A 12,448-nucleotide genomic window follows, 5' to 3' on the forward strand; every position below is an offset into this window, starting at 1 on the left:
ATTTATTAGAACGACCCTCCCTACCTCGAGATCAGGCTTGGGATGTTCATAAGCTCAGCCATTAGAGTAATCGGGTGGGTTGAAGTCCCAACAGTTATTCTCCAAAATAACTGAAGCGTCTGGACATTCAACAAAGATCACATGTTTGACACATTTGCCTAATTCTACCCTAGCCAAGGATTTCAAATTGGGTCAACAAACCCGATCTTCACCACTCGACTTGACAACTTTTTACATAACTAGAAACATGCATGAGCTATTGTAGTTTTTAACTTATTATTTATTAAATCTGATGTCATTTCTTATTGTGCAGATTTTCTACACCTCATCTTTTTTAGGCTACCAAGCCGGTGATTCCTAGGTGCTTTCAAGTTTATATTCACAGCATTACTTTACACCTTCTTCACCTATACTGGCATCATTGCCTGGTGAATTCCTCGGTGTTCTAGTTTCATGATATCATTTTCACCTCTGTGAGATATAAATGGATGTAATTAAATCTGAGCTGAGATGATTGATTTTACATGATTGATGTACTTTCATGGCAAAGAAAACATCAATATTATATATTGCAGAATAAATCTATTTATTATCCCTTGAATTCGGTTTGGAACAATAGACATCAAGTTATGGATTTTATGATTCAATGGCACAATTGTTATACTACTGGTGCTGTACTAAGGAAAGAAAATGCAAAAGGAACCAGTGGTATATGAGTTATATTCTATTTGAAATGCATCAGACTCAGCATAAAAAGAACATAAAATAGGTTCATGTTACGGCAGATGCCTTACGTGACTCCTCTAATGAAATCCAGAATGCTTTGCGCTTGGGAGGAAGGACTTCAATTCCTGTTCTGAAACTCGCGGCAAGGTATGAAAGAAAGAATGGTATGGGCAGTATATCAATCGGAAATTGAGCTCTGTTGTTTGAGAGACACCAGTAGCAGAGAGTTCAAAGGAAAAATGAATATATTTGATACGATTATGGGGTTCTATTAAAAGGAAGATGCTTGACTCTACGGCTCCCTTCAGTTACAAGAATTTATTTGAAAACCATTCAAATTGATTAAAAAGAAAAGAAGAGGGAAAGAAAAAAAAGAAAAAAAAGAAGTTAAAGGGTTATTATTATTTGTTTATTATTATATATTCTTATCTACGTTCATGTGTACGTATTGATAAGGTGGCATCATTAGATTATTATTTATAATGTATTGGTGTCACCTTAATTTTATATATACATATGTTCGTATTTAAGAATGTATAATAATGATTAAATAATAAATTCTTTGATAATTATTTAAAGGTAAGAATTTATGTTATTTTACATCATTTATTATAACGTTCCTTTTATAGCTCATGCAGTTTCGCCATGTAACATGTTGTCAAGTCCTAGTAACCTTGCCAAGATAGTCTTAGGTCAAACCTGTCGATTCTGATGACTGGACCATTCGACCATCCCCTTTCGATGACACCATTTAGCAATGCTTCCCCTCTCTTCAGTCTTCTTTCTGCACTCACTCAAACATACATTCTTGCCAAGACACTAGTTCAAGATATATATTAGTTGTTAATTTCAAACCATTGCCGATCATTTCATCAATGTCTAAAGAACTAATTCATTTCACATGATCATGATAATATCTCGTTATCAGTTAATACCACATATATGCTTCACATGATCAGGAAGAAATAAATTGATACAATGGCTATAATTAACTAACTCGCTTCACATGATCAGGAAGAAATAAATTGATACAACGGCTATAATTAACTAACTCGCTTCACATGATCAGGAGATATAAATTGATACAATGGCTATAATTAACTAACTTGCTTCACATGATCATAATTCATTTTAACCAACCACTATGTTCAATTTAAAATTTAGGGCAAAAATTTGGATGTAACAAAAAGAAATATTTGACACGCGGCTTGATCCTGTGAGCCTACTCTTAACCAAGTCCATCAAACAGTGCCACTCTCCTTTCTGAATGTTGGATTTTTTCAATCCTGTGCCTTTAGAAGTGTCCATCAACACATCTTTCTCTGTTTGAGATAGTTTGCTGCAAACCAACTCTATCAGGGACGCCTTCGCCTCCCAACTCAATTTCTTGGATTTTACATCAATCTTCTTGCCTCCCTGTACATGTTCGGGTATGCCAAATATCCTCGTAAAGTCTACTTCCCTGAAAGAAATTACCAAGTCCTGTCCCAAATTGGAAAATGAGCTTGTTCTAAAAAACCTTTTATAAGTCTATCATTGTTCGTAAGAAACTCTCGTACTTCCTAAGCAGAAGACCGACATTCGGATTGCCCATTCTACTTGTGCCTTCCTTATTTTGGTTTTTCCCACGTGATCATCCGGGTATCTTGCCACCATTTCCTGCATTCCAAACCATTCAAACCTTCGAAGGGTATGTTATGAGGCATGAGATGCATTGTTGCAATTGTTTGCAGTTTGACCTTCTTTTTGCCTAAGCTAGTGCCTACTGCAACACAAACGCCTGATGGTAATGTCTGCACATTCTTATTCATCCTCTTACTATTAGCCGAATCCTCTTCCAATTTCTTTTTCTAGGCTCTTTTCCCAGTCGATTGCATGATTCTTCTTATTTCCAATTAATGGTTTAGCGAAACTGTTAGGGTTCAAGGCTACTTGATTGCAAGGCCTGTACGGCTCCTGAAACTAAACAATTGAGTGCTTAAAAAAATACGGTGCCTTCTTTGCCAAAGTACGGTGACTATTTTGCTCTCAAAGTCCGTATGCCTATGCCAATGTAGATGCTCGACACTTTCTATTGCAAAACCGTCAGAGAATATATTTAGAAAGTATTTGCTTTACCGTCCATACAAGTCTATGGTGTTCTGTTGCTGTGTAACAAACCGTATCCGCTGTCCTCGTGCTTTGGTCGCTGTGCGGTACAGTGTGCCTTTATTCATTGCCATATGGTATATTGTGTGGGGTGTCTTCCTGCGTTGGCCATAGTACTCCACCTTCGGGATAACTTCCCACAATGTTGTGCGGAGTTATTATAACGCTTTGTTTGTGTTGCTAGATCGTACAGTGATGCACTCGCCTATATCTCTTGTTTGTACAATGTCTATGTTGTGATGTACGGTGTGTTTTGCTTCACAATATTTGTTTGTTTACGGTGTGCTCTTTAGGATGCCTTACAGGTGGTCGTACGGTGTAAATGTTTGTGACTAGTTAGGTGTCTTCGTGTTTGTACAGTATCTATTTTTCCCTCATCTCTTTTTTCCAACTCTTATTATTTGTCTCATTCTTAATAGATATTAGATAGAAATAATTTGAATCCTTTATACTCCCCTTTGTACTTCTATCTTTTTCTCATTCTCTTTGCATGCTGACTTCATATAATTCTCTCTTAGGATCATTATTATTCTTATTTATATATTTATTTATTATTATTAATTAATATTCACATTCTACCTGAATCGTTCATTTGGATGTCAATATTTCCCCGGGCTTCATTTCTCTAATGATAATTTTTTAACTTTGAACCATTTACTGGGTCGGCCACTTCCTTGATCGCTCTGCTATCGCCAACTTCACGAATCTTATATGGCCTGACCCCACTTCACCTTGAATTTATTGGGTTTGATCTCATTACACCCATTATATTTCAATACTAGTTGGCCTAACATGAATTTGTTTAGTTTCAGATGCTTGTCCTACTAGACCTTGCGCCTAAGCTATGAAATCTCTGTCGCCCATTGTGCTTGTGGTCTTCGTTTGTTGAGCTTACTTAGGTTGTATAGCCTCTCCCTGAGACTCGCCATGTCTCCCAACTTGTTCTCCATTGCTATTCGCAAGCTTGGTATCATGAACTCTGCTAGTACTATGGCCTCCTGACCATAAATTAACTGGAATAGGGTGTGTCCCGTGGTGGCCTTGTAGGAGGTACAGTAAGCCCATAGTGCCGATAGAAACTTCTCTTCCCAATCTTTGCCTTAAACACCGCAAGATTTATAAATCACTGAAATGAAGATTTTGTTCGTTGATTCTGCCTGCCCATTTTCTCTATAGGGTAGTATGGGCTCGAAAGGGAATGATAGATTTTAAATTTTGTTGTAAGTAGTTTGATGACATGGTTGACAGAGTGTCCTCCATGGTCGCTTGTTAGTTGGATTGGGATGTCATACCTTGTAATGATTTGTTCATAAATGAATTTCACCATACTCAGAGCGGAGTTGTCTGGTAAGGCCCGTGCCTCTACCCACTTTGTGAGGTACTTTGTTGCTATGACGATATATCGACATCTACGAGCTCTGCTCACCTTCAAGGGTTTGACAAAGTCTAGTCCCCACCGTTCGAAAAGTTCCTGCGCTTGTGAGGGTTTCAGAGACATAAAATCCCTCTTCAGTGGCTTCCCGATCCTCTGGCATGTATCACATCCAACAACCCACTCCATGGCATCATTGTACACAGTAGGCCACCATAGCCCTGCAGGAAGTATCTTCCGCGCAATTGTGTCTAGCCCCATATGTCCGCCTGTGGGCCCTTCGTGTGCCTCTTTTAATACTCTCGATATTTCTTCTTCGAGAACACATCGCCGTAGGAATTGGTTAGGTCCTATCTTGTATAGTAGCCCATTGATCAACTAGAATGTTCGACTTCTTAGTACGAGTTTCCATCTCTCGTTTGGTTGCATTTCTCAAGGGAATTGACCCATTGAAAGATACTCTCCAATACTCGCGTACCAAGATAGAAGTACGATGATCTGAAATAATTGCGCATCTGGAAAGTCATCATTGACTCCCTCAAGTGGTTCCCCTGACTTGATTCTAGAGAGGTGGTTTGCGCTCACATGGCTTTTTTCAGGGTGTATTGTGATCTTAGATGTGAATTCTTGTAGAAGTAACTGTTTACTTATCGGCCCTTGAATGATTGGTTTATTCACTAAGTATAGCAAAGTTTGATGGTCTATGTAGAACACGAATAGGGTTGCTAGTAAGTAGTGCCTGAACTTCTATACAACATACACCATTCCGACTCCTGAGAGCTTCCCTCTCAGTCATGCTATAGTTCTTTTATGTTTCAATAAGAGTCTACTCACAAAGTAAACCGAGTGGTCTAATCCATGATCACTTGTCTGTGTGAGTGTTGCTCCGAGTGCGAAATTTGATGCATCAACATGTACGTGAAACTCCTTGTCCTAGTTTGGGTAAGCCAAAATAGGTACTATGATCAGTCTTGTTTTCAACTCCTAAAAGGCTTCATCTTGTTCTGCTTCCCACTTGTAGGGTTCCCCCTTGCAAGTCAGTTTGTCGAGAGGGTAAGACACTTCGGCAAATTTTTTAATGAGCCTCTTGTAGTACCGAATGTGTCCTTGGAATAATTCCACTTCAGTCACGACCGTTGAAGGTGGCATTTCCAATATCACTCGGACCTTGTCCAGGTTCGTCTTCAAGCCTACCTTGCACATGATGTGTTCCGATAGTTTTCCTTGAGGCACCATGAATCTGCACTTCATAGGATTTAGTGCTAGTCGTGTGTGTTTGCATCTCTCCATACATTCCTTGAGTGCGGTCAGGTATTTGTCCTCTGCGTTGAAAATTGGCCAATCATCCAAAAAAGCCTTGAAGTTGCCTACTGACATCTTGTCAAAGATGTGCAGGATGATCCTTTGAAATGTTGTCGGGGCGTTGCACAAACTGAACAACATCTAGTTCTAGGCGTAGACTCTATCTTCCACCACAAAGGTTGTTTTCAGCTTGTCCTCCTCGGCAATGGATATCTAATTGTAGCCAAAGAATCCATCCATAAATGAGTATATTTCTCGCTCGACAGCTTCTTCCAAAACACTATCAGTGAATGGTTTTGGGAATGGATCCTTAATTGTCACTGCGTTCAAACAACATAAATTCATGCATATTCTTATTTGACTGGTATCCTTTTTTAGTGAGATTAGGAGACACCCACTCACTTGTCAGTACTTGAAAGATAATGCCTGCATCGAGCATTTGGTTAATCTCATCCTTGATCCATGCAACATGGTTTTTATTCATCCAGTATGGTCTCTTTCGTATGGGCACCGCTTCTTGTATCAGTGGGATTCAGTGGAGACACAATTCTGGTGGCACTCCTTTAGGTCTTTGTACATCCATGCAAAAACATCCTTGTACTCCATGAATATTTTGAATGCTGTTGCTTTTAGTACAAGATTCCAGTCATCTCCCACAAAAATGTTTTTTGGGTTGACCTTGTCCCCTAAGTTCACAATCTTCACCATAGGTTCTTCATATTTAATGGGTTTCTCTTCGCTGAATGTGTGTGCAGGTGTTTCATCTATCGGTGCCTTCCCTTCCTTGAATTCTCTGTATTTTGTCGGGAACTCATTCTTTTCATCCTCCTTATTTCCTTCTTCCACCCCTAACATGTGACAACTTGGGAAGAGTTCATAGACCATTTGCCAATGGAGTAGGCTATTCAATGAGTCCAAGTTGTTGTCATTGGATCCTCCTCGTTTCAGGATTCCTTCTTCGTCAAGTTCCATCCTTTTCTTTCCTTCGTCGTCTCCCTCTTCGTCTTCAGAGTTCGACGAGGACGCCACGTCTTCTCCCACCATCTGGGTGTGTAGGTCAATTATGAACCTATGACCCCCCCTTTCCATCAAAAGAGTATTCCTTTTCTAGTCATGTTTCACTTTTGCTTGTACTAGCCAACCCCTTTCGAGGATGGCATCGTAACCCTTTTTTCAGTGGATTGACCACAAAGTTGAGTAGGAAGGTTTTGTGTCCTGATTTTTATAGTTTGCACCATTAAAGTCCCGAGGGGTTTGATTCCATGTTGGTCGACGCTAAGTAGTTGGAATATAGGCGGCCATAGGGTTGGTTGTCCTAACTTCTTCCACATTTCCTCAAATAATACATTTATGCCATATCCTCTGTCCACAATGGTGTCTGTCGGGATGGTTCCAAGGATACTCATCTCTACCACAGCAGGGTGTCTTCCTATGTTTGGTGCAAGTAACATTGGGTCTGTTGTGGGGGTTTTGCTTCCCCCTGTGGGTGTTCTTCCTTGACCCATCCGTCGTCTTTGGGGATGGTGTCATATCTAGGATTGTTGTTCTTAGTTGTGGCATTGCAAGGTCATTTAATTTCATAGAAACCTTAGCTTGCATTACCTGCCGTATAATGTTTTGTTCTGCCTGGGTCGTCCTTGAGGTACTCGTAGTGTCATTCATTTGCATTCTTTTGGCCATCATCTCCTTTTCTATTTCTACTTTTACCTGGTGCATCCTTCTCTTCTCCTCTTCAAGATCTGGGTATGTCACCATTTTCGCTTATGCGAGGGTGATTGCTAATACTTCTTCCTCGCTTCTTTCTATAATCAATAAGTTCAACTCGGGCTTACGACATTTCGAGTCATCACGGTCTCCAGGACCACACCATCTGCACAATAGTTGCGGTGTTCCCTTAGTGGTACGATCTCTGGCGAAGTGGCCCCATAGGTTGCACGCGTGACATTGTATCATTGGCCATCCGATTAAGATCATATCGTATTCGATTGCGGCCCCTATTATTGTTGTTGCCTCCTCTTCCACTGCAGTTGTTGTTTTGATACCCTCCTGAAGTTGTCCTGTCGTTATTTGTGTTTGTTCCCGTAGCTCCCAAGGTGGACACTTCTTGTGTCAATAGTACTTGCTGGTGACCTTTTTTTTTCGTATTGAATGGACATTCTTTGGTGGAATGTCTGGCAATCTAGTAGATATCGCAAAACGTGTTCTTGGGGCAAGAGCCCTTTCTGTGGCCTTCCTCTTTGTAGTTGGTATACCATAGTTCCCCTTCTGTGTTTTGGCAAGGGTTCTTCCTGCTTTTGAATTCTTTCATCATGCGCAACATATCTTTTTGTAATGCTCGAATCTTTTTATTCAATTCTTCATCGCTACTTTCAGAGGATGAGTCTTTTGAGTCAGAAGATTTGTTCTTCTTTTTACCTGTTTTGTGTTCACTTTCTAAGTCCATTGCTTAGTTATATGCCTCTAGATACGATGACAGAGGTACTATTTTCATCTTCTTTCGAAGTGCTGGTCGGAACTCTTTGACAAACCATCGTTTTTCAAGCCGTCAACTGGTGGGATTTCCATGTTCCCCACCAACCCTTCAATCTCCTTGTATATCCGCGGACGGTCTCATTCTTCCCTTGCTTTGTACTGTAGATTTCTGCTACGATCTCATTGTCATCCCTTAGTAGTCAAAATTCTACTGTAAATTCTTCCTTTAGTTCCGCTCATGTGGCCACCTTCTTTTGGTCAATGTTTGAAAACCATTCGATTGCTACGCCTCTTACGGTAGCTAGAAACTAACGAATCCAATCATCCTCATCTGTTACACCATTCGCAGTCCATATCATTTCACACGTTTTACAGTGTAGAATTGGGTTGACTATCTTGTCGCCAGTAAATTTAGACAATTTCTCCTTCGGCCTTGCCATTGTTAGCTTCTGCCGTGTTCCTACTTTGTTTTGTGCACATGCGTTGTTCTGTGTACTTGTGTTGTTTTGCACAATCGTGTTACTCTGCACAACTGCATTGGTATGTGCTAGTGTGATAGGTTTTTCTAAAAGCCGAATTGTTTGATTATCAAGTTGTATCCATTCCTTTGGTGTATTGGAAACGAAGAGTTCACCCCACGGTCGTGCCCCTTCGACACCTCGAGTTGTGTTGGTTCCTTCTCTTTCGTTTGGATTCTTTACCCTTGGCGTATACAACTTTAGGAATTCCTCCCTTGATTCTTCGATAAACCTCAGTCTTTGGAACTAATCCCTTGTTTCTTCTATCAAGTCCTCTCGTGGACGGTTAGGCAAATGCACTCCTTCGGTCAGTGCTCCTGTGGCACCATGGTCACCTTCAATGACACCCCCTCGGTACCCGTCGGCAAGATGTTGAAGTCTATACCTTCGTTTCGCTGCTTGTGTGCAAATTAATGTTTCATGTGTTGTGCATACATCATCATTTTATTTTCTTTTATTTCGATCCTTATTAAGTAAATTCAGCATCAATCTTCAGATTACATCTTTGATACCAGGTTCAATAGGCAACGATACCAAATGTTCACCACATAGGGTAAACGAAGATTTATTGCATTTAGAGACTAGAATATAACACAGCACAAGATAGTATTGTATTCATATAAGCAGAACATACAGTAACAATTACAACGATAATGATGATCCATAGTTCAATAGGATGATATACATATATATTCTGAAGGGGCAACTCAACAATCATGCAATCTTTCGAGTACTAACTAATCCCGTCGGCTTTGTTATACTTTTTGCCAATAACATTTGAAACCTACTTTAAAATAAGCTTCAACTTCCGATCATTTGTTTTATAAATTCTAACTTGTATCTTTTATAATAGTTAAATCAACTTGACACAATCGTTGCCATGCCTTATCCTTTTCTCTATCTTCCATAGAAATGGCAGGTTCTGAGCTATAACTTACCCACAAATGGAACTCCCTTTTCTAGATACAATGTTTTTATTTTTAATCTTTAATCACTTTAACCCGTTTGGTTTCAGGCATAGGAATGGAGAATAGGAATGCAATAGTGAAAATAGGAATGGCTATTCCAATAACAGCTATTTTTTTGGAATGGGTATAAACTCTTTTTCGAGGCAAAATAGGAATATGTATTCCTATTCCCTATTCCAACTGATGAACCAAACGGAAAATAGAAAATGTATTCCAAATTTTCTATTCCTATTCCAGCAAGGGCCTGTTTGGTTGCAAGGATTGCTCAATGCAGAATTCAACTATGCTGGAATAAGCTCTCTTTTAGAATTGCACATTCTAAAAATAAATTCAGGAATATCATTTAGAGTTGTTTGGTTATCCTGGAAGATGAATTGATAGATGATTATTCCTTGTTTGGTTGCATCAACAAAAATAAGAATTAAAATAAGTTTTTTTTTTAAATCTTAAAATGAATTTATTAAAAAATATTTACAATAAACATTACATTTAGTTTAATTTTTTTCTATCATATATCTTTTATAAATATTAAGTTTCAGTATCCATCACATTGAAAGCACTCTATTCTAAATATCATTCAATCCAATGTTAGTACATCGAATGGAAATTTTATACATCACATTTAAAAAACAAAAGACAGACCTCAATTAACTATTGATAGACTACATTGATTATATTTATAAATATTTAAAAACCATTATCTTTTACAAATTAGCAGCAGCAAGCATTGAAGTAGAAGACGTTTCTTCTCTTTTTTGATTTGTTAGCCATACTACAAAAATACATCGATTGCAAAGCTTTTCGCAAGAAAATCATGCACTTTGGATTATTATGATCTACTTAAATTGCTATCTTCAGTGATGCGAACCCTCTTTCCACATTAGCAAATAAAAATTTATTTTGATCGGAAAGGTGAAACATGGTGAAAGCTGAATGCTTGACCAATGAAATGAAAAAAGCCCCAAACAGCTTTGAGCAGGAACAAGAACCAAAATCACAGACCCGATAAGAAATTCAATTGACTTTATAAAAATATGGAATAAGCATAGCCTATTCTTATTCCATGTTTTTTTAGGAATCCCACTCTGCCCAATTTGAGGTCAAATGAGGAGAGTCCAATTCTAATTCTGATTTGGTGGATTGCAAACAAACATGATATTGGTGAATGCATGAATTGGGAATTTCTTATTCCACCCAAATTCCTGCAACCAAACGGGGCCTAAATGCATTTCTTTGTTCCTTACCTTGTCATATGTAACTCAATTCTACTGGTTGTCTAAGGCTTATCCTCCATTACCTGTAGTTACAATAGTAGGTTCATTAGTCTTGCTGTCAATTTACTTTGAGAGACTGGAACAAACATTGGTTAAATAGAGTTTCATAAATGGAGTAGGGCAGCTGTGCCATTTTCATGTGACATCTATTTGCATCAATTAATTAGAGATTTATGTGTGTCAAATGTGTCAGTTGTCGTATGGTCTAAGAATGCATAGAAAAATTATTGTTTTCAATATAAAATTGTTAATGTTTTTGACATGACATAAAACCTAAACATTGTCTGGTTTGTTGGTTTATGATGTCCAGGACTATCTGCAAGGAAATCCACTCTGGCTCCAGTATCTTAAACATCCACTTGCATTGCTAGGCTATGAAAAAAAATTTGATGTATTTGTCAGGGCACAAGGAGGTGGGCTGTCTGGCCAGGCTCAGGCCATTTTACTAGGAATTGCCCGAGCTTTATGTGCTGCAAATCCAGACAACAGGGACCCTCTTAGGAAGCAGGGGCTTTTGACAAGAGATTCGAGAACGGTTGAAAGAAAGAAAGTTGGTTTACACAAAGCTCGCAAAGCTCCACAGTACTCAAAACGTTGAGTACATCCACATAGAATTTCTTTTTTCAACCAAAAAAAAATATCTTCGTGGAAGGTTGTGCATTGGCTTTTGTATTATGTTTGAATAGCCATGTAAGTACTCAGAATAAATTCTGATCTCTAGCACCCTTCTGATGGTCAGAACTTATCTGAGGTTGTATTTAATGGATGGTGTGTGGTTAGATCTCGGATTCAAGACAAGAAGAATGATGTGAGCATTGTTCCAAGATGTTAGAATTGTTGTTTTCTAAAATTAGTCATTATGTTCCTCTCTGACATTGTTGTAGCTCTCAAGAGATAAAATTGCTATTGTATTGCAGTATGTATTTGTTTTGGGGATGTTGGTTAATAAAACACACTGAATGCTCAAAATTCCAATAATGATGACAAAAAATTTAAAATCACTTTTGCTTAGAAGTTCTCCATTATGTTTTTAATTTGTGCTCATCAGCTACAATGTTGTTTATCAAAGAAAAGTGAATGTTCAGAATCAGAAGATAATTATTAATTCCTGATACAGAAACATTCTTTTCACTGATTGCTTTAGTTGCATCATCATTTGAATTTCCCTTGTTAATGCTTGTTATGCCATAATCAACTTTTGGAATTTTAAGCTCTCTTTGATTGAGAAGATGTTTTCTAATTCTACTTGCTCAAGTACTTGAAGGCTCTTTTGTAACTCATTAAATCTTCATTGTTGACAGCTTTGAATTTTGCATAGTTAAAATATTCTATGAATGTTTCCTTCGCTGAGTTAGTAGCTGTGCTTGATTGTTTAAAATGTGAACATTGGCTCCATCTCATAATTATATTTGTTGTATAGTCGAACAACTCTGCATTAGCACTATCTTATAATTAGCAGATAGGCTTCCCCTGCAACCTCGCTCTCATATGGACCGCCTACATTTTGGACTCATGCCCAAATGGTGAAAACAGTATGCACCTGGTTTGCTGATGTGAATGTCCAAAACATGCAAACAGTAAACAATTTTTATGCAATTGTACTCTCACTCGCATGTGACGGGAATTTTATTGTTGCTGAGCTTCCTCTCCTGGCCACGTCTCTGCAGG

General features: G+C 38.5%; 1 protein-coding gene across 1 annotated transcript in view; it reads left to right on the plus strand.

Annotated features, from left to right (window-relative positions):
* The window catches only part of RPS9 (ribosomal protein S9), a 53,631-nt gene extending 41,850 nt beyond the window's left edge, over positions 1-11,781 (plus strand). The window contains exon 2 of the mRNA XM_089787415.1: positions 11,091-11,781. Coding sequence (XP_089643541.1) covers positions 11,091-11,378 — 288 coding nt within the window. The 3' untranslated portion in view covers positions 11,379-11,781. The remainder of the gene's footprint in view (positions 1-11,090) is intronic.
* Positions 11,782-12,448: the final 667 nt, after the last annotated feature.

This window comes from Cupressus sempervirens, chromosome 6 (assembly GCF_028749045.1).
Source record: "Cupressus sempervirens isolate cs-2001-9-10 chromosome 6, ASM2874904v1, whole genome shotgun sequence".
Classification (NCBI taxonomy): domain Eukaryota; kingdom Viridiplantae; phylum Streptophyta; class Pinopsida; order Cupressales; family Cupressaceae; genus Cupressus; species Cupressus sempervirens.